This window comes from Penicillium argentinense (assembly GCF_028826775.1).
Source record: "Penicillium argentinense strain IBT 30761 chromosome Unknown utg000009l_segment0_segment0, whole genome shotgun sequence".
NCBI lineage: Eukaryota > Fungi > Ascomycota > Eurotiomycetes > Eurotiales > Aspergillaceae > Penicillium > Penicillium argentinense.
In genome coordinates this window covers 4,174,692-4,195,022 of record NW_026622668.1, presented here as the reverse complement: position 1 = coordinate 4,195,022, position 20,331 = coordinate 4,174,692, and the positions used below count along the sequence as shown (strand labels likewise).

At 51.0% G+C, this 20,331-nt stretch overlaps 8 protein-coding genes across 8 annotated transcripts; 4 read left to right on the top strand and 4 right to left on the bottom strand.

The window, feature by feature from the left end:
• Nucleotides 1-193: 193 nt before the first annotated feature.
• N7532_009136 (uncharacterized protein) lies at nt 194-4,382 on the top strand (the record flags this gene model as incomplete). The annotated part of the gene is made up of 3 exons (XM_056621627.1): nt 194-4,087; nt 4,151-4,198; nt 4,311-4,382. The coding sequence occupies 3 exons, from the start codon at nt 194-196 to the stop codon at nt 4,380-4,382; spliced, it is 4,014 nt and encodes a 1,337-aa protein (XP_056472433.1).
• A 1,101-nt stretch (nt 4,383-5,483) lies between these two features.
• Nucleotides 5,484-6,165, top strand: N7532_009135 (DUF3245 domain-containing protein; the record flags this gene model as incomplete). The annotated part of the gene is made up of 2 exons (XM_056621626.1): nt 5,484-5,662; nt 5,721-6,165. 2 exons carry the CDS (start codon nt 5,484-5,486, stop codon nt 6,163-6,165), a joined length of 624 nt encoding a protein of 207 aa, XP_056472432.1.
• Nucleotides 6,166-7,041: 876 nt separating this feature from the next.
• N7532_009134 (heat shock factor family protein) lies at nt 7,042-9,046 on the bottom strand (the record flags this gene model as incomplete). The annotated part of the gene is given in 7 exon segments (XM_056621625.1): nt 7,042-7,536; nt 7,548-7,822; nt 7,875-7,944; nt 8,003-8,346; nt 8,398-8,465; nt 8,552-8,650; nt 8,727-9,046. 7 exon segments carry the CDS (start codon nt 9,044-9,046, stop codon nt 7,042-7,044), a joined length of 1,671 nt encoding a protein of 556 aa, XP_056472431.1.
• A 1,218-nt stretch (nt 9,047-10,264) lies between these two features.
• N7532_009133 (F-box domain protein) lies at nt 10,265-11,810 on the bottom strand (the record flags this gene model as incomplete). Its single annotated transcript, XM_056621624.1, has 3 exons — nt 10,265-11,069; nt 11,137-11,685; nt 11,743-11,810. The coding sequence occupies 3 exons, from the start codon at nt 11,808-11,810 to the stop codon at nt 10,265-10,267; spliced, it is 1,422 nt and encodes a 473-aa protein (XP_056472430.1).
• Nucleotides 11,811-12,808: 998 nt separating this feature from the next.
• Nucleotides 12,809-14,496, bottom strand: N7532_009132 (succinate--CoA ligase (GDP-forming) subunit beta; the record flags this gene model as incomplete). Its single annotated transcript, XM_056621623.1, has 5 exons — nt 12,809-13,829; nt 13,922-14,021; nt 14,083-14,155; nt 14,266-14,352; nt 14,443-14,496. The coding sequence occupies 5 exons, from the start codon at nt 14,494-14,496 to the stop codon at nt 12,809-12,811; spliced, it is 1,335 nt and encodes a 444-aa protein (XP_056472429.1).
• Nucleotides 14,497-14,870: 374 nt separating this feature from the next.
• On the bottom strand, nt 14,871-16,117 carry N7532_009131 (SDR family oxidoreductase; the record flags this gene model as incomplete). The annotated part of the gene is made up of 6 exons (XM_056621622.1): nt 14,871-15,237; nt 15,342-15,436; nt 15,502-15,653; nt 15,719-15,726; nt 15,784-16,008; nt 16,074-16,117. 6 exons carry the CDS (start codon nt 16,115-16,117, stop codon nt 14,871-14,873), a joined length of 891 nt encoding a protein of 296 aa, XP_056472428.1.
• Nucleotides 16,118-17,268: 1,151 nt separating this feature from the next.
• On the top strand, nt 17,269-18,883 carry N7532_009130 (tellurite-resistance/dicarboxylate transporter family protein; the record flags this gene model as incomplete). Its single annotated transcript, XM_056621621.1, has 4 exons — nt 17,269-17,641; nt 17,695-18,010; nt 18,065-18,475; nt 18,529-18,883. The coding sequence occupies 4 exons, from the start codon at nt 17,269-17,271 to the stop codon at nt 18,881-18,883; spliced, it is 1,455 nt and encodes a 484-aa protein (XP_056472427.1).
• A 441-nt stretch (nt 18,884-19,324) lies between these two features.
• Nucleotides 19,325-20,166, top strand: N7532_009129 (uncharacterized protein; the record flags this gene model as incomplete). Its single annotated transcript, XM_056621620.1, has 2 exons — nt 19,325-19,447; nt 19,501-20,166. 2 exons carry the CDS (start codon nt 19,325-19,327, stop codon nt 20,164-20,166), a joined length of 789 nt encoding a protein of 262 aa, XP_056472426.1.
• Between the last annotated feature and the right edge of the window lie 165 nt (nt 20,167-20,331).

Genomic DNA, 20,331 nt, shown 5'->3' with positions numbered 1-20,331 from the left:
ACTTTTCTTTTGTCTGCGCCCAAATTTGCCTCGCAGCCACTGGACACTCGCCCACACGATCTTGCCGTACTCCAGTCTATTTCGAGTCCACTACCCTTCATGCGAGCACAGTCGAATTGCGGAGGCTGAAGACTCCGAGCTCGGCTGAAGCGCGTGTTTATTACGAGGCCGCGCGAACGCCCAACCGCGCAAAATGACTACCCGGACAAACGCGTACGCATACATTTGGAACGTGAAACAATTGCCATCTCCCAATCGATATGAATCTTCGTTTCGAGCCCTCCGCTGGGGCGCCAGTCCGGCTGCAGCGCTGCAACGCCTTCGACGAAAGCTGCACACAACCCGTACAAATTCCGCGGCCGCTGTTTTTGGAAACAACAAAGCTAAACCTGGGGGATCACACATGAGGCCGATTGATGGTGCTGAAAACATTCAATTCGGCCTTCACCTAGGTCGTGGGATCACTAATACGATTGAGTCGAGACCCGATTTGGCCAGAACTCATCCCATCGAGCATTCCCAGACAAGTGCAAACTCATCCCAGGAATCAAACCATTCAACAAAACCCAACCATTCGGATGTATTACACCAGCAAGAAAATCCTAAACCATCCGTCGATTCCGATCTCGACCTATTTCTCAGCCAAGCAGAATTCGAAATCTTTGGCTTGCTAAGGTATAAGCAGCTGGTTCACCTCACATTTCCAACAAAACGGAAATTAGAAACCGGCGTTAAGTACGTCGCGGAATGCTCTTTCGACAAGATGCCGAACAAAATTACAGCCAGGGGCAAAGGGAGCAATAATGAGACCGCGAAAAAAGCCGCAAAAAACAAGCTCATTTCAAAGCTTCGAGAGTCTGGAGTTTGGAAAGATTTACAGGACGACCTCTATATCAAGCGTGCTTTGAGTGGCAAGCTTCCAGATCCCACACCATCAGTCAAACTGAACGCACAAGAGTACTCCCGCTTCTTGAAAATGAAGCAGGACGGCCGCTTCCAGCTCACTGAGATGTCGGTCGAGAACACAAACGGCCACGCCATCCGCGTAATGGAACTTACTATGCCGGGTCAACCTGAGTTGAGGGCTCCCTTGGAGAATATTAGAAAGTTCCATTCGTTGTCCGTAAGGGCCTCGAGAACAAGTGCCTACCTGATACTGATTGCGAAGATGCAACTCGCTGGTATATGGGATATTATCATCCCAACAGAGAAAGTCACCCAAGCGCGTGACGAGTTCCCGGACGCCGTTTCAAAGACTCAGGCTCTCCCTAGAGCCGAGGCTCGGGCTTCATCTGAAGACCAAGCTCTAACACAAGGGGAATGTCTACCACAAGAGCAGACCCCGGCAGATGCGATGCCACAAGATGATTCTCAGTCAAAAGACCAAGGCTCTCCACAGGATGCGCATGTACCGCATAATGAAGTCCCACAACAAGATGAGGTCTTGCTCGAGAAGGAAATCATTTCCAGTCGTGGCAATGCTCATCTCATCCTTGATGATGATCTACTTGCCACAATGGGAATGTCCCGGAATGACCTACTCAAAACCTCAAAAATGGTCCGAAAAATGATACCAGAACAAAAAGCATTCTCTCCTGAACCGCAGTACTTCAATTTCCACCTCGACGAAGATAAAAGACAAATGCAACTGGCAGCGGCTCTGAAACAACTCCGAGAGTCAAAAGATCCGAAAATGCTGGAGATCCGTTCAAAGGTGGCAGCTCTACCAATCGCAGATTTCAGACAATCGATCTTAGACCTTGTGAAATCCCACACTTTCAGCATCATTGTCGCCGAAACTGGTTCTGGGAAATCCACGCAAGTCCCTCAGATTATCCTGGATGATGCTATTGATCAAGGCGATGGAGGACGCTGTAATATAATTTGTACTCAACCTCGGCGGATTGCCGCTCAACGTCTGGCAGATCGGGTTTCCCAGGAACGAGATGAAACTGTTGGCCAGACAGTTGGTTCTATCGTTCGATTTGAGCGCCGGCTATCCAGGAAAGACAGTGCTATCACGTTCTGTACAACCGGAATCCTCTTGAACTATCTGCAAAGCGTGCCGGATCTGGTCAAGACTTTCTCTCACATCATCCTCGACGAGGTTCATGTGCGAGATATTGGCATTGACTTTGTCATGCTTTTGCTGAAACGCTTTGTCAATCACTGCTCAAATTCAGGAGCTGATATTCCGAAAATCGTTGTGATGAGCGCAACTGTCGACACCAATCTGTTTTCCTCTTACTTCTCCATGGAAGGACCGGACGGATCGCTCATCCCTGCTCCCCATATTACTGTCCCAGGCCGCCAATACCAAGTGGACCATTATTATCTTGATGAGATACTTGGCAATTTGGAAACATCTCCACTGGGCGAGGAATTAAATGCGGTTGACGACGCAGATACTGCCAAATACCTGCACAGGCATCTTTCCGAATTCGGCGACATTGATAGCGAGGCTGGACCAAGTGAAGAATCGCCTGACAAAAAGTCGACTCCACTTCCTCACTCTTCAAAGGTGCCCAATGCGCTCCCTGAAGAAGATTCTCTGGTGCCAGCCGGTTTGCTTGGTATGACAGTCTTCGACCTTCTATCCAGGACTGAATCCGGGTCTATCATGGTCTTTCTCCCTGGATTAAAGCCCATGACAGATCTGAAGAAGAAGCTCCAGCAGTATGGACCCCAACTTGGTTTTGACTTCTCGAATGAGGAAATGTACAGGGTTATCCTTTTGCATTCGCACTTGCCCGAGGAGCAAGAGAAGCTGTCTCTGAACATACCAACCGGTTGTCGAAGAGTCATCATATCGACCGACATTGCTGAGGCCTCGGTCACGATTTCAGATGTCAAGTACGTGATTGACGCAGGAAAAGTGAATCAGTTGATCGTCAACACCAAAAACCACTCTCGTCGACTGGCTTGCTGCTGGGCCACGCAGTCGCAGTCACAACAGCGAGCGGGCCGGGCAGGCAGAGTTCAGGCTGGAGAATACTACTACCTGGGGACCAAGAAACGTTATGACACTCTTCGGGTCGAACAGATTCCGGAAATCATTAGGGGCAATTTGCAAACAACATGCCTGCGTGCGAGATTGCTATCTGGTGATGATACCATCCTAGGCTTCCTCAAAGAGCTTATCGAACCGCCGAAGGACGAAGACGTGATTGTGAATGTGGATGCCCTGAAACAGCTGTCGGCTTTGGATGATGGCGAGAATTTTACATCTTTGGGCAGTATTTTGGCTAAATTGCCAACTGACACTCCAGCAATGGGAAAGCTGATCATGCTGGGTATTATTTTCCGTTGTCTTGACCCGATGCTCGCGCTGGCAGCGACTGGCTCAACCACACCCTTGTTTTTACGCTCCACAGATACAGCAACGGCGAAGCTGGTCCTTCGCAACCGGGTTGAATTTGCCAGTGGATCAGGGAGCGATCATATTAGCGCGATCAATGCGTTCAAGAGCGTTCGGAAGGTATTCGACGAACAAGGAAAAATTTCAGCGCTTGACTTTGCTATGGATCACTCAATCTGGTACCGCAGCTGGAGGACTGCTCATCGCATCAGTGAGCAGATTTTGGGTGATCTGAGATCCGCAGCCTTGATCCCTCCTCGAGAGGACAAATGGGATAGTGAAGGTCAATTAGGTGGCGCTAGGCTCAACGTCAACTCGAATAACACGCCCCTCATCAAAGCGCTACTGCTGCACTGTCTCTTCCCACGCCTTGCAGGCCCAAGAGATAATTCGAACGAATTCACTACAAATACTGATCCTCGCACAATGATGGCCGCGAGATCTGTGTTTATGGCGGGCATCAAATCCCGTAAGCAAGGCCAAAAATTACCAAAATGCCTGGTCGTTTACGACTATAAAGCGTCGTCCTTGTCAGGCATGCCCTTCATTCATGAAATTTCTCCGGTCTCGCCATTGACAGCTGCTTTTTTTGGAGGAAAGCTGAGATGGGATGCCAAGGAGATGCTCTTGGATTCGTGGCTGAGCCTTTCTCTCAATACGCAAGATTCTGCCTTTAAGCCAAGCGAGGCTGCGCGGAATTTGATCGAGTTACACAAGGCCCTGCGTGTTGTAAGTCATCCTTATCTTTTTCTTCCCCTTACTGAGTCTGAGTATAATTACTGACCTCGATAGACACTCGATACTGCTTTCGATACCTTCCCAGCCGCAAACCAGCGTTCAGTACGAATGAGCCACCGAGACCGTATTGTTCTCTGGAGATCTCAAAAACACCTCTTCGACACTTTGGCAAACGCTACCAAACTTGTCTTGGAGCGTGATCGTGATCCAACAGCCTTCAAAGTCTCATCCGGCAATGCCTTCTGGTCCAATTATCCCCTTTCCTCAGAAGAGGTCGAGGATTTGAAGAACCCCGAACTCGAAGTACAAAACTTCTCGTGAACAAACATTTGCATGGATGAATAAAAGGTGACGGTACCACTGCCGCCTCGGGAAGCGATCGGCTCCCGGAGCCCAGCATGACTTAGTCTCCCCGCCACCCTGAGCTGCTCCCTCAGCATCTTTGGGCAACCCTGGGCAGCCCTGAGAGACCCTGAGCGACCCTGGGCGCTCCCGGAACATCCTGTTCGCTCACCTCCGATGCACCAGCTCGCCGACGCCAGCCTTCCTTTCTTTCTTTCACTTCTTCCGAAGATAAGCGCGTTGCTACCTACGGCAGTTCCTAGGAGCCCGGGCGAAAAAATGACCGTGTGTTATCATGCTTCTACTCTCTAGGGCTTACTTCGAGCTCAGCGTTTGTCGACCATGATCTACTATTCTGTATGATATATGAATCTGCCGTGAACTTACTCTAGCCTTTCTCTACTTCATAGTGGTAAAGCATGCTTCACTTGACCGAAGTCTAAGAACTAACCTTCGTCCCTGCTTCTGCCTCTATGTTCTGGATTAGTTCAGCCCCAGGACTGTTACTCATCACCACAGTCTAGCACAAATTCTATAATATTTAAGTCCTATCTTTCCCCACATAAAGCAGCAGGAAGGTTTCGATAGCCTACTAAAGGATAATTCCTGTTTAACCGCTGATTACGCGTCTTTTTAGACAAGAGTTCCTAGGAACAGCTCCTTTCGCTCGTATATTCTGCTCAGTGGCAGTCCGTTTTATTTCGTCCCAAATCAGTATTATAAGCGTTTCGCTTGGCTTGAGAATACAAATTGCAAATTTCAACACAACATCACTTTTACGCCTTTGGGCAAGGACCATGACTAAATCTATATCCAATTGGAAGCGATAATTAATCCGCAATTAAATAAATCACAAGTATATAAGTCGCATTCGGAGCCTGGAGCCTGGAACAAGGGTGCCAATATCCGGTCGATTAGACAACAATTGAAATCTCACCGCCCTCGATATCTTATCGCAAAAAAGTGATTAAGGTTGATTGCCGCATTCAAATTGAACCACTATCATCTCAAATCCTACCCCACGGAAAAAAGAGGAGACCGCAAAATGTCCCTCTCAAAATCAGAATCGGACATAATCCTCAACCGCGCGAACGTCGTCTTATCCCGAAGCCAACGCCTCGTCTCCTCCTGGCTCCCGCAAGAAGACGACAGCTCCACCACCGCCAAAACAGACGAAGAGCTTCAGCGCGAAGAAGATGAGATTTTCACCGCTGTACCGGAAACGTATGTTCTCCGCTGAACCATACTATGGGTGGTTGATGTGCGATGCTAACTCCACTAGACTCGGCGTCGGCGCACCCCTCCCTGAAAAAGCGGCGGACGGATCCTGGAATCGATCCGAACTCAGCTCGAATGACATGCTAAGGAAACAATTGCTCGGGAGGAATTATCAGAAGGTTATGAAGGCTAAGGAGAGGGAAGCCGAGGCGGCTCGTCAAGCTCTTGCTGCCAAGGCGGCTGTTTCTGAGAATGGGACGAACGGTGCGGCGGCGACTGCTGTTGAGGATGAAGAAGACGATGATGAGGAAGGGAGGGCGGCTATGGTCGGGAAGAGGAGGAGGAAGAATGGCAGCGGAGATAGATCTGCTGCGCAAGCTTCAACTCAAGCCCCGGCCCAAGGCGAGGAGTCTGCTCCTGCGCCTGCCAAGTCGAGAGGCAAGAAGAAGGCGACGAGTTATTTGGATGAGATTTTGGCGCAGCGGGCGAACAAGAAAAAGAAGAGGTGAGGCCGGATTTTTGCCCTGGACCTTTTTTGGCCTAGGTTGCATTGTTGATCCACTCAGTTGGGAGTTGTATACTGCTGGACAGTATACTCTGCTCAATATAATAGGACCATGTCCTATACAAGACATGTCTGCAAGGCCTTGCAACGTTACGGAGTCGTCGCCAGTAGGCCAGGAAATATGGGATTTGCCTCGCCTACATCGACCGCGATTCTTCGTCGAATACTAGGATCCAATATTTTGGAACTAGATGAGGCTGTCACAAATGTCTCGGTTCTCGATTAATTAAATGAACAGATACATAGAATACAGATTCCATTCCAGTCTCTTCTAGATGTCACATCGGTATTTTTTTTTCTTGTTTTTGGTTTTTGATCCGACCATCACCCCAGGGGTATATGAAGAATACGCTGTTGAAATTTAATTTTGAAGGACTCAATCCAGAACCTGGCTTTTTGTCATTCAACACCAACAGCGTGCCTCGGAATCTCCGAGTGAACCGATCCCCAAAAGAGAAGAAAAAGTAAAGAAATGAGGTGAAAGCGTGAAGAGAGGAATTTGAAATCATCTACAAACGCGAAGGAACAGCCCGAGCCCAGTCTCGGCAGGGCTGCAGGAGTGTAGGGCTGTCGATCATTCTACACAAGGCTGAGCTCGACTGTTTCATGTATACAGGGTGCTGTCCAAGGGTCGTACGTGCCCGGGGTGCTCTGTCGATTTGTAGTTTGATCTAGATCAAGACGCCGAAGTTGAGTCCAGTTTTGGATTGATGGTGATGGCGACGGGTCCGGGTCAGGCGATAATGTGGCTGATCAAGTCAGCGCACGGGTATTTGCCATAAAAGATCTTTTTGTTTCAGGAAATCTGGTTGGTGGCTGTTCATTCCAATCGCTTGCGCTTGCGGTCGTCTTGCTGGTCTTCTTCGGGTCTCTCCGCGGTGTCGGCGGGGTTGAGCAGGGAATGAACGTTGCTAGCCATGCTGGATCGACGAGTTGCTGGCAAAGATGACTCTTGGCGAGGAAATCGGGAGCCTCCAATGGTCCAACCATTGTCCGCACTCAACATTGATGGCGATGGCTCGGCGTTTGCGGGTGGTGTCGCATGGCGGGAATGGTCTTGAAGACGTCGCGGGGCGCCCATTTCATACGAGGCGAGGACATCGCGGACTTGCTGGTCACTCGCAGGGGGCCGGTGTGGGGACGATGGCCAAGGACCACTACCCGGGTTGCCCGGTGGGAATGGAGAGGTACCTGTCGGCGGCCAGTCGGCCTGTCTGATATCCGCAAACGTATGGCGACGGGCCATGTTGGGCCCGGGAGGTGTTGAGATGGATAGAGGATGAGGAGCGGGTTGCTGGACGGCAACCGGCGGAGGCTGGGGACGACTATAATTCGATGGCGCATTGGCTCCTCCAATTGAACCAAATCGGCGACCCCCGGGGACACCGCAAGATGTGGCGGCACGGGAGGTCGGATCATGTTTGATCGGGAGGGATCCATCATGGACTGGCGTCGACTGTCATCTTGTGGCAGCTGACGAGGAGATAGAGGAGGGCCGGGTTCATGGGCCATGTTACCAAAGAAAGGCTGACGAGGAGCCAGAAGAGATTCCTGGGAAACTGTTTCAATATGTTTCTCCACCTCTCTTTGCATGTTCGATACTATAGGAGAACTGTTAGCAGATGTGACAGCAGATGGCGTGGTGTAACATACTATCGCGATATAGAGGGCTCTCCTTGTCAGGCACGACAGCTGACAAGAAGCGCGAAATTGAATGCGTCCACTAGTTCATCGGTCAGATTCTCGGTTTCGTTCAATCAATTCCAGGTGGCCGCGCATACCTGATAGCATTTGGAAAGGCCCTCAGCCATGTTCTGGCATCGTGAATTCAACAGCACGTTGCCTTCCTCGGCCCGAACAAGGCGATTGTGCATATCGTATAGAGTGTGCTCAAGGTTCATCAATCGAGCTTCGGCTGCGTCTGGGACGGGCTCTGCTGGAGTGCCTGGTTGCGAGGCCGCGGCCTTATGGCTCGGGAAGGAATCGCGGTGGATCAGCGCATGTCGAGATGCGCGGCGCTTGATTTCGCGCAGACCAACGAGATCACCCCGTTTGAAATTGCCATTCCCATGCTTGAACTCCCATAACGCGGAGTCTGGCGACCCAGTATGGAACACATCGCTCACTATTCATCCGTATCAGCAATTGCTCCGACCAGTCCAAGATAACGACACACCTTTATGAAACCCGTACATGTTGAGCTGTCGGACGAAGGAGGAGATATTGGTGTGCTTGAAATACTGGCTGTGGGGAGTTAGCGACGTTCTGCAACTCTCCGCGACATGTGATAAAAAGCTGGGATGAAAGACTCGGACTCAATGAAGACTCACGCAAGAACTTTGGAGAATTCCGAAGTAGGAGACATGACGAAGCTGTCATTCGTACTTGACCAGGAGATCAGATGTTGGATGCTAGAGTCCTCCAACATGCTATGCACATTATGTTAGTAACGTTTCTGCGCCCCCGGCCATCGCAGCACGGCCCCGAGGATGAAAAAGAACCTACTTGTAGAGCTTATGGATGAAGGCCGTTTGGACCACCTTGGGCTGCTGCGCTGCGGCCGCAGCTCCTACAGCCGGGTTGGGGGGATTGTTCGGGGTGCCGACGTCGGAGCCATTGGTATTGACTGCGCCGGTGCGGTCGGCGTCGGGGCTGCTGTGAACGGGAGCGCCCACGGTCGCCGGCGATGGAGGGGTGATCTCCATCGCGGAGTGGTGCTGGGTGGAGGGGAGAACCGGGATGTTTCGAGTCTTGCTGGGGGCATCTGCAGGCCCGGTGAAAGTGTTAAGGAACCGGGTGGAGGGAGGATCGGCGACGCCGCTCATCGCGCGCGACAGGGGCGAGATGCAGCAGATGGGTAGTCGGGAGAGCTTGCGGCGAGTGCCAATTCGAGGCCTCGCAGTAGCCTTCGGTTGGCCTCGTGGTCGCCGCCGCCGTCGCCGTGGTGGGAGTAGTCGACGTCAACGTCGGCGCAGGCGCAGTTAGGACGAAAGGTCGAGAGGCAAGGACGCGACCGTTGGGGAGGCGCTCGTGGGCGGGAGAACGTGCGAAGAGGAGAAGACAGGTCGAGCCCAGAGAGGCGCAGATCAACACCGGCACAGCAGGACCTGATCTATCATGGCGCCACCGGATTGACGGAGAAGAAGGTGATGCTGCGGGGAAGGGGGGGGGGGTGGGCACGATCGGATCTGCACGGGCAGCTGCAAGTGAAGCTGAAGCTGCCAGCTCAGGCTCGGGACGGCTGGTTGGGATGCGGATTGCTGGCGTTGCACAGGTGTGGGAGAGCCCAGCGCGAGGTGGTGGAGCAGAAAAGGGGGAGAAGAGAAGAATGAGACCTCGTTGCTCCACCCGATATACTCTGCCCGGTGGTCAATCCTCAGTGCGCGGGCGTCCTCGGCGGCAGACACAGTCGTTCCATGTATCCAGGATACCAAAAGGGTGCCAAACAGCGGACCGGGCAATATTCTTCGCTTCTGGGATCCAGATCGACCGTGGACCAGCCTAGACCGTGCAGGGAATTGCAGGACAAGGGCATTGAGCTGATCAATCTGGCAGCCGCGAAGCCATCACGAAGACGAGTATTAGTACTACATTTGACATATATGAAATACAGATGAAAGAAAGATCAGATGAAATCACTAAATAATCTACGATCTGATGCTATGAAGAGAAATGGCTGATATGTATGCGAGGGAGCTATAGGGGTGACTATAGGAGTATTTAGAACCTTTATGCCTGAGGCAGAAAACGAAGCACTCACATATAACAGCATACCAGTAGCATATCGACAAGCTAATAATAATATTCATTTTTTCGTAACATGGCCATTTATCTCAGCTGCAAATATAGACAACAAAAAAAGAAAAATACAATATTCCGAAATATTACAGTGCAAATTTGCCAGTCTACTGATCATCCTGAGTAGCCATCAGATTTCTCCCTTCTCTTAGCCGGAAACCCCATTGCTCCTCTACTCTATCCTCTGATAATAATAAAACCACACACAACTAGGATTACTCACGGTCCTTGCTGGATCGATCAGATCAGTCATGATGCAGGACTCGTGACCATGGCATCCTGTCCGGAACCCAGGTCTCATCAAAGGACCAGATCCGAACATGTTCTCTGCTGATAAATATACTAAAATTCTCATCTCCACAAAGAGACTCGACTTTTTCCCCGCGCGGGAAAGGCTTATGCAGCCATGGCTCATGAGTCAATGACTTGGGTGACTGCCCTTGGAAAATATACACACCCCCCTCGCCTTCCTCTGATGACGCGTAAAGAACGCCAGGGCTTGGAGAAATGCGGCGCCCAATATTATGCTCGAGACAGGAAGCGTATGTTGTAAGTTGGAGGTTTTTTTCAAACGCGACATGGCCAATGACAGCACGAGAAGCACCATTGATGGCCATGCGTACTTCCATTTCGGCACTGATTTGACCCGAATTGGTGACTCTGGCGCCACGGACTAAAAATGTAACGTCACTGGGGTTTTTGTCCACGAAAGAAAGCTCTTCGCTTGATTCTGATACAGAACGCAGGACACCCTGGTCCAGTTCGAGCTTCTGGACATGGACAGTAGACTCAAGGGGAGCTGAATCTAGATACGCCATGACCAGGTTGTTCTCGTGCGGGTCAGTGTCGATCGCTAAGGGAAGACGGATTCCATCCCAATTAAACATGTGAGCCATGCGTGTATCGAACCGCCAATGGACAACGCCGTAATCAAAGAAAACAGCCACCGTGGTACCGCAGACAAGAAACATTGACAGGTATGGTAGAGGCGAATTTGGCAGGCGAAAGGAGACGTGCTCCTGTGTTGCAATATGCCAAACATGCACGAATCTGGTCAACGATTAGCACATGTACGGGCCCGAGGACGAACATGTCTTTGAGCGATCAGGAACTATACCCAGAGTACAAAGTGATGGCAGCGACCAGGGAATCTGACACACCTAGCATGCCAAATGTGTCTCTGTTCTCGGTGGTGAACTGGGAGTGGTGCCCAGTCCATAAGTTGAGAACGTGTACCGATTTATCGCCCCGGTCCTTCCACGCAAGATTACCCCCGGAGAAACACGGGTCTTCCATATTCGATCTTTCTTGTGATGAACCATCTGTTTGGGTGTTGAACTCAACATTCACCGCGGGAAGGCCTCGCTCGATGGAAAATCGACGACGAATAAAGGCATAAGGATCGGGAATAGAAGAAAGATCCGGAACCCACGATCCCAGTGCCTTGACAGTGGCCATGAGAACTATGGGCGAAGAAAGGGTATAATCCCAGTGTCGCGACACCCTAAGAAGGCGGAAAACATCGCCCAAATTCAGATACTCAGCAATCTGGGCGACTATTTCGAGGGGTAAATTGCCCAGTATGTCATATTGGAATGTGTTGTTAAGATGAGCTTGCGCGGCTCGGTATTCATGCGGACCCAGTTGGTCTAAGATTCCATAAAGTCTGCAAACATGTCACCAACTGAATTTCGTCACTATGGTTTTGATGGGGAAAACATACATTGTCATGCGTTCTGCCTTTGGCAGATATCGGAACTGCGCCAGCACGGTGTCAAGTTTCAACTCCATGGTTTTGCTTCCAGAGAGGCTGGTGAAATGATAGGACTATCGAAACGTGAAACTTGATATGGTAAAGGTCATAATTATCTGTGGTGTTGAGATGGAAATGAAGAGAAGAGATTAAATGGTGTCGAGGTGAATGAGGTTGGAAGTTCTAGGGAGTGCAGCCACGCACTGCGAGGAAGGAGCGGTGGACCAACTACCACAAAGTATGCTGCCTTATGTATTATAGGAACGGGCGACAAAAACATGAAAGGGAATTGTTTTCATATTGGACGATATGGTTGATCAGACGGACTGGGACGATTCGAGCCGTTGTTAGGGCGGCGGGCTCAGCTACTAGTCCGCCTACGGAGAGTCCCAACGCTTGGGCCTCGGCGAACCGAATGAACTTTGCCCGGCAGAAATGACGTGAACCCCACCCACCATTTGAGAACCATCATTGCATAAACGTACTTGCTCCAAATAATTCCTAGGAAGCAGTATTAGTGGATATTCTGTAAACAGTGGCAATTATCAAAATGATCGGAACCTTTTAAGCGCTTATGGTGTCCATGAGATATACATATCCTCACTACATATATGGAACCTGTACGTACCTACGTATGCTCGCCAACCACGATCTTAGATGATGAATTCTTGACCATTCTTCCATCAATAATATTGTCCAGTAGTTCCTTTGTTTTGTCCTGCGATGACCTAGTGACACTTAGTCCCTATTTCACCTGGGGTGCTTACTACACTAGTGTAGCACAGAAGGCAGGATACGGGGGCTATCTGAAGAGAGCGCATGATAAGCCACTAGAAGCTACGAGCTTATACGATACGATGACTAAATTCGGTTCTCACATCCCCTTCCTATTAGGAATGATATAGATCATAAGAAACACTCAAGAATACAGTGACAAAAGAAAATTAAATGACACAGGAACAGGCCACATCATCACCGATGTTCTCTAAAGTTTGTGATGATGCGACCCAATGCATGCCCCTTCACGAAGCGATTCTTAGATGCCGAGTGTGAACTCAACACCAACGTCGATCTCACGGGCCATCTTGACGACCTTGGAGAACTGGACCGACTTCTCGGCGGCGCTCTGCAGATCCTCAATGGAGAAGATCTTCAGGCCGGACTCGTTGATGAGCTTGTGGGCCTGCTCCATGTTGGTACCCTGGAGACGGGCAATGATGGGGGTGCGCAGACCCATCTCGTTGACAACGTTGATGAGACCCTGGGCAATGGCGTCACAGCGGACAATACCACCGAAGATATTGACGAAGACGGCAGACACCTTGGGGTCGGAGGTGATGAGCTCGAAGGCGCTCTTGATAGCAGCGGGGGTAGCACCACCACCAACGTCCAGGAAGTTGGCGGGGTTACCACCGTTCAGCTTGATGATATCCATGGTGGCCATGGCCAGACCGGCACCGTTGACCAGGCAGCCAATGTCACCGTCCAGCTTGATGAAGTTCAGACCGTGCTCGGCGGCCTTGACCTCATCGGCATCCTCCTGTGTGGTATCGCGCCACGAGAAGACGTCCTTCTGGCGGAATTCGGCATTCTCATCGAAGCCGAGCTTGGCATCCATGGCCAGGACCTGGTGGTCAGAGGTCTCGGACAGAGGGTTGATCTCGATCTGGGTAGCGTCGCGCTCCATGAAGACCTTGTACAGGTTCTGGATGGTGCTCTTGGCGTCATCGATGCACTGCTCAGAGAAGCCGAGGTCGGTGGCAATGGTGCGGGCGATGTCGTCGGTGACACCGACGTTGATGTTGATGGGGGTGGTGATGATCGCGTCGGGGTTCTCCTTGGCGACGGTCTCAATGTCCATACCACCCTGCGAGGAGGCGACAATGATGGGGGTCTGAGTAGCACGGTCCATGAGGATGGCGAGGTAGAACTCGCGACGGGCGAACTTGCGCTCACAGATCAGGACGGAGTTGCAAGGGCGACCACCGGCGCCGGTCTGCTTGGTGACGAGCTTGTGGCCGATCATCTGGTCGGCGAACATCTTGGCCTCGGTAGGACTGGAGAGGTTGAGGTTAACACGACTGCAACTCCAAAAAAAAAAGGAAAAAAAAAAAAATAATCCCAAATGCATTGGGAGGGGATCACTCACGAGTAGATGACGCGAACACCACCCTTCAGGCCGTTGTCGAAGGTACCCTTACCACGACCACCGGCAAGAACCTGGGCCTTGATAACCATGTCATCGTTACCTGGAAGATTGTATGTTTAGTCGAGCGCGAAGGGGGTATCAGTTATTGGAGGGAATCATACCGATGGAACGAGCGACAGCCTCAGCCTCCTCAGCGGAGCGAGCGACCTCACCCTTGGGGACACCGATGCCATACTATTGTGTGAATTCGATTAGCGATCCGACTTCGACTCGATGTTGACCCGGGGACTCAAAAAAAGACTCTGCATGATGGGCGCGCAGAATCGAATACGCGGTTCACGTACCTGCTTAAGGAGTCTGGCGGAGAGGTATTCGTGGATGGACAGGTTCCGCTTCTGCTGCTGGGCCAGGCGGGACTGGACGGAGGATTCCTATATGTCGCGTCACGATCGGGTCAGTTCATGATCGAGAGAACAACGGGCAACTGCCCGATAGGTAACGGGATCGGGATTGAAACTTACCGTAGCGGCTCTGAAAGCCGCGGCAATGGGGCGACCGCGGGCGAATCGGAACATGATGGCTGGGGTGTAGAGGGGAGAGGAAAAGAGAGGGTATCTTGAAGCCCTTGGGGAGAGATGGGAGTCGGGATCGGGAGAACAGCTTTCTTTTTCTCGGGATGACAATGCGGTCGCGGTAAAACCGGGTGTCGCAGCCAACCAGCGCCCGTCCCTGAATGACTAAGCCATGCCTCGGGCGCAGACGCGAATATCACGGAACCTCCGTCGGTATTTCCTTAGATATTTATAACAGATTCATTGCGTAAGAGAGCTGAGTATATACCTGCTACCAGGGTACGATATTGGAAGGGAAGAAAGTTGCTCGAAAATGGAGGACACAGAGCCACATTACGATATTATACGGCAAAAAATAGCTCAGACCAGCTACGACTTCATCGGCCCGAGGCTTTGATCTTCCACAGCTTAAACATCTTCGTCATGATCCGGCCAAACAGGCCAGACCACGCCCAGCCGCCCGACAAGAACCAGATGAGCCAGCTCCGGTGTCCCTCCCAGATCCAGGTCTTGCGGCCCTGGGCCCAGGGCCACAGCCAGCGCCAGGGAGCAGACCCGTACAGCACTTGAGCCACCACGCTGCGCGCGTAGTTCTCATTTGGCATCGCGTTATGCTGGCTGTGTGTGACACGTCGCATGTACTCCTCTTCAATGGGCAAGTACAGCGAATTTGGCTGCAGCGTGCGCTGGGTTCGCGCGATCCGGGATTGCACGCCGCCGGTAACGATCGTAGTGACGTTGACCCTGCGATAGTTAATACCAGACTGAGATGAAATATAGACCGGACGATATAATCCGACGAAAGAACGGGCAATGTAAATAAGGGGAAAATAAACGCGTTGACATACCCGAATGGAGCCAGCTCGACTCGTAGGGTATCACTAAACGAGTGCAGGGCGGCCTTGGACGCGTTGTAGACAGATCCAAACACGTAGGGGATGATCTGCATATCTGGTCAGCTCTTTCCATCCGAACGCCTGGATTGGAATTGGGTCAAATGGGACGAACACCAGCCACAGATCCAACTTGCACGATAGTTCCCTTGGCCTTGATCAAGAGCGGCAGGAATGTCTGGCACATGGTAATGACAGAAAAGAAGTTCGTCTCAAACGTCTTGCGAGCCTCGGGGATCTCGACTTCCATGGCCGGGACGGTATAATCTATACATCGATATCTGTCAGTTTCTGCCGAAATAGACAAACTTCAAGCTTCTCAGTAAACGTACTCCGGCCTCTGTCGCACTGTTAGCTAGCCATATCAGATCTGCCGGGAATAGTAAGAGAAACCCACGCATTATTCACCAGGTAATCCAGCCCTTTATCCCCCAGTCTGGATTCGACATCCGCGAAACAAGCCTTGACACTCTCCGGCTCATCGACGACCAGACTCAAGGTCTCGATCCCGAGCTCGGCCAGGTCGGCGATGGTCGCCGCTTCTCGGGCCGTGGCAATCACGCGCAATCCATTCCGATGGAATTCGCGCGCAAGAGAATTTCCAATGCCGCCGGGAGAACACCTAGGACAGTCAGAGGGTCCGTTGCTTGCAGTGTGGGAGCTGGCGCAATGCGACTGGCGTCTTACCCAGTGATCAGCACGGATTTGCGGGTATCCGTGACTCCTGGCATGGCGGATCTGAAGTTTATTTCGAACGGCGACAGGGGATGGTTTCAGACAGTTATCTTCGGTCTTGGAAGGTGAATTGGTTGGAATGATTGCGTTTTTGTTAGGGAGGTGAAGTGCACTCCAGCTTATCGCAGAGCTCAAGATGCCTCGGCTCATCCGATCACAAGAGCCTCCCTGCAACCCTAAACCCTATATCTTTTTTGGGACAGTCAACCTAGGTACATCGATACCGAGTATGTCTGCTAGTCAATTTTGAAATGGAAGCTAGAGACAAAAAAAGTTTGCGATCGTCTTTTCAAGCTTAAATCGACGACTGCCAAGAGGGATTGATTCGGTCCAACTGAGGGATCGCGGCGGGTCCCGGCCGTATCCCGACCAGCGAGGTATGCATCTACAGTATGACTATGACCTCAACGGTAGGCCATTTGAATATGCTTATTTGAAATATGCACCGAGTGTCTGGGATTGCATGTCAATCATGGCTGCCATGCATTCCTGTTCTGCCGTGTCATGCTTGTCTTTGTCTGATGTATGGCGTCACAGGCCGAGAATGGAAGCATGAAATAAGCTCAATCCTGCTATTAGAGAAATAAATAAAACAAAGTATACAAAACGACCGATTAGAAGCACAATCGATAGACTGAGTAGAGTAGACTCAGAAAGACACCGTATTTTAGTGAGACGGTAATGCAGTGGACCGCTTGGGGATCCCCGCGATGTGCCGACTTCCGCGCATACAACTAAACTCAGCGAATGACCTCCAAACGGTGGCCAAATGTGACCCACCAACGACCACAAATCTGGTCGAATTCCACGGCGATCCCTGAGGTACGCTCGTCGCGGTGATAATCTATTTCGCCAGGGTTTTTTAAAAGAGGTTGTGTCCACCCCAGATGCAAACCCCGCCCCAACAGCCCCCCGTCCATGGCCGCAGTCGAGCCCACCGGATTCGATCTACGCCTTCGCCAGTCGTTCCTGATCGTCGTTGGACAGGGTTGAAAAGGTACCTTTTTCTTGTTCCGAGTATCGGGCATAGGCCTGCCGCCATCCGTCTGGGCACTAGTCGCATGTTGGAACTGCCTAAGTGAAAACGAGGCCATATCGCTGCGGTCCCAACGTGTCACGCCTTGAGTCAAAGTCGGCGACCCGCATCATGTCGTCTCCGCTAGATTTTCCCCGACACATGCGCAGCCCCGGCGACGACGGCTACAGAACCCCGACAATAGAGGACGCTGAGCGGACCCTCTCGATTCTCGGCGTGGCGGACAGCCCCAGCAGCCAAGTCCACACCTCCGCACTAGAAGCTGCCTGGCATAACAAAGTCGAGTCGCGGGCAGCGGACAGACAGGCCGCAAGCAATAAAGAGTTGGCGCATTGTTTAGATCATGATGGTTCGAATCTGCGCCGCTGGACGACAGATGCGTCGGCCACGACGCTGAGTTGGAAAAAACGCATTCGCCATGTTACTTGGGCTTATTTTACCATGACGATGGCGACGGGTGGGCTGGCGAATGTATTATATCAAGGTCAGTCATCCTCTGGTTTGAGGATCTGAGATCCTGGGCTGACGTTGATTTAGTTCCATATCGCTTTAGAGGGCTAGATACGATCGGCGTTGTGGTCTTTTTGATTAATGTGGCATTGTATCTTTTCATATGGGGCTTGTTGATTGCGAGATTCTATCACTACCCTTATACATTCAAGGCCTCCTTTCTTCATCCGACCGAGTCCCTCTTTGTACCTGCATCTGTTGTCTCTTTCGGCACTATCTTGATCAACATCTCGCAATATGGTCCAGAGAAAGCAGGGCCGTGGTTAATCCAGGCTGTCGGGATATTGTTCTGGATCGACGCTGCTCTTGCTGTCATCCTATCTGCCGGGATCTATCTGCTGCTGTAAGTTTTTCTTCTCATTGCTCAGTCAACAACGAAGCGCTAATGCTATTATAGATGGTCCACGCAAACATTTACCATCGCCCAGATGACACCGATCTGGATCTTTCCCGCATACCCCATGCTCATCATCGGTCCCCACGCTGGTATTCTGAGTGCAAAACTGAATCCGGAAAGCTCCCTGCGGATCATCATTGGAGGGACTACTATCCAAGGAGTCGGGTTCTTGGTGTCGATGATGGTCTATTCCGCCTTCATCTATCGTCTCATGACGCAGAAACTCCCCAAGGAAAATATCCGCCCTGGAATGTTCGTGTCGGTCGGACCAAGTGGGTTTACTGTCGCGGGTATTGTCAACATGGCTGCCGAGGCAAAGCGTGCATTTCCGGCTGATTTCATGGGTAATGGGCCTTTGGCTGCGGATGTTCTGCGAGTGGTGGTAGACTTTGTCTCTCTTTGGCTTTGGGGGTAAGCCATTCCCCTTCTGTTTCATTCCTACTCCTTTGCTGACTTCCTTTTAGATTAGCCATTTTCTTCTTCATCATTGCTAGTGCAGCCCACTGGTCGGCCATTGGCCCGGGGAGGATGTTCTTCTCGATGACCTGGTTTTCGTTCATTTTCCCCAACACCGCATTGATTACAGCGACCTTTGCCATTGGAAAAGCCTTCTCTTGCAAAGCAATCAACATTATTGGTTGCGCGGCAATATTCCCGTTGCTCGTCATGTACTTTTTTGTTTGCTACATGATGATTCGTGCCATCCTGCACCACCAGATCCTCTGGCCGCAGAAAGGCGAAGATCGAGACGAGGGAGGATTCGAGATTCACCATATCAAACCCGATGCGGAAACTTCAGAGACGGATCGGTTTGTTTAATGCACAAACCCAAATTATAGATAAAAATGGAAATAAAATCGTCGAGCGCGAACTGATTATGAAGTCATTTCAATCTTCGGCTCTGAAAAGCGGCTACCCTACCCCATGTCTCGAGATCGGAGAAGCACATCATACAATCCTGCCATTATGCCACAACACCCCCCACTCCGAGCCGCAGTATCCCAAACTAACCTGCAAATACTCAAAATTAGGTCGAACTTGTTTACGACGTAGCTTTCCATAGCCCGACCTTAGATCGGCCCTGGAAGTACCGAGCAGGATACTTTTTGCCATCGGCTGAAGTAATGGTGTGATATCGCGTACTTTATAACGAAGCTATACCCCCTTAAATCAAGTCGAGTATTACCTCGCAGATTCTAATTGTCGCCAAAATTCATATCGTATCGCGACTCTGTGGACTTTTGAATTTTACTCGACAAGATGACCTCTGCGGCTCACGATACAACCATCGGCACCGAGAAACCGGACAATGCGGTGGATGTTGAGCGACAAAGCGTCACAGCCTCGCCGACTGTCATAGAGCCAAAGACTCTCGGTGCAGGGGTATGTTAATTGTGATGTGTTCCACGGCGAATGGTGATTGATTCAATTTACAGTCTGCCCTGGCCCTAGGGGCCTTCGGCACAACCCTCACCACCCTTTCCTTGAGTCTCATGGAATGGCGAGGCGTCACGACAGATAATGTCTTCGTCGGCAACTTCTTCTTTATCGCGGCATTTGGTCTTGTCGTGACTGCGCAATGGGAACTGTCTATCGGCAATGGCTTTGCCTACACCGTCTTTAGTGCTTTCGGTATGTTCAAATTCCTGCGAATGGTATCCAGGAGCCCAATGTTGAATTTTGATCCAAAAGGCCTTTTCTACGCTGGCTATGGCGCTCTCTTGACCCCTGCTTTTGGCGTTGTGCAGGCATACGGGGGCCAGACGGCGGAGTATAACAACGCGGTCGGCTTCTTCATGATACTGTGGACTGTCTTCGTGTTCACCTTCTTGGTTGCTTCGATTCCAAGCAATGTCGCGTACATTCTTGTTTTCCTGTTTGTGGATCTGGGTTTCTTGACAGTTGCGGCGAGTTACTTCGCTGCGGCGGATGGACACTCTGCCTCTTCTGTTGCGTTGAAGAAGTCCGGTGGTGTTTTCTGCTTCCTTGCTGGACTTGTGGGATGGTATATCGTTTTCCATTTGCTGCTGAAGGATTCGCTTGTGGATTTGCCGCTCGGTGATACTACGCGGGTGTTTGGGAAGAAGAAGAAGGTGCAGTAGATCATTACGAGGAGTATAGGAGTACGTTGCCTATAGATCGGGTTGGATGATTGGACACGAGGCAAGGTAATTGGGGCGGCAGAAGAAATGGGGAATAGTCTCGGAGAAACCGAAGAGAGCCCATGTTGCGTGATAATCATGCTTCAAATGCAATTTTTTTTCGCG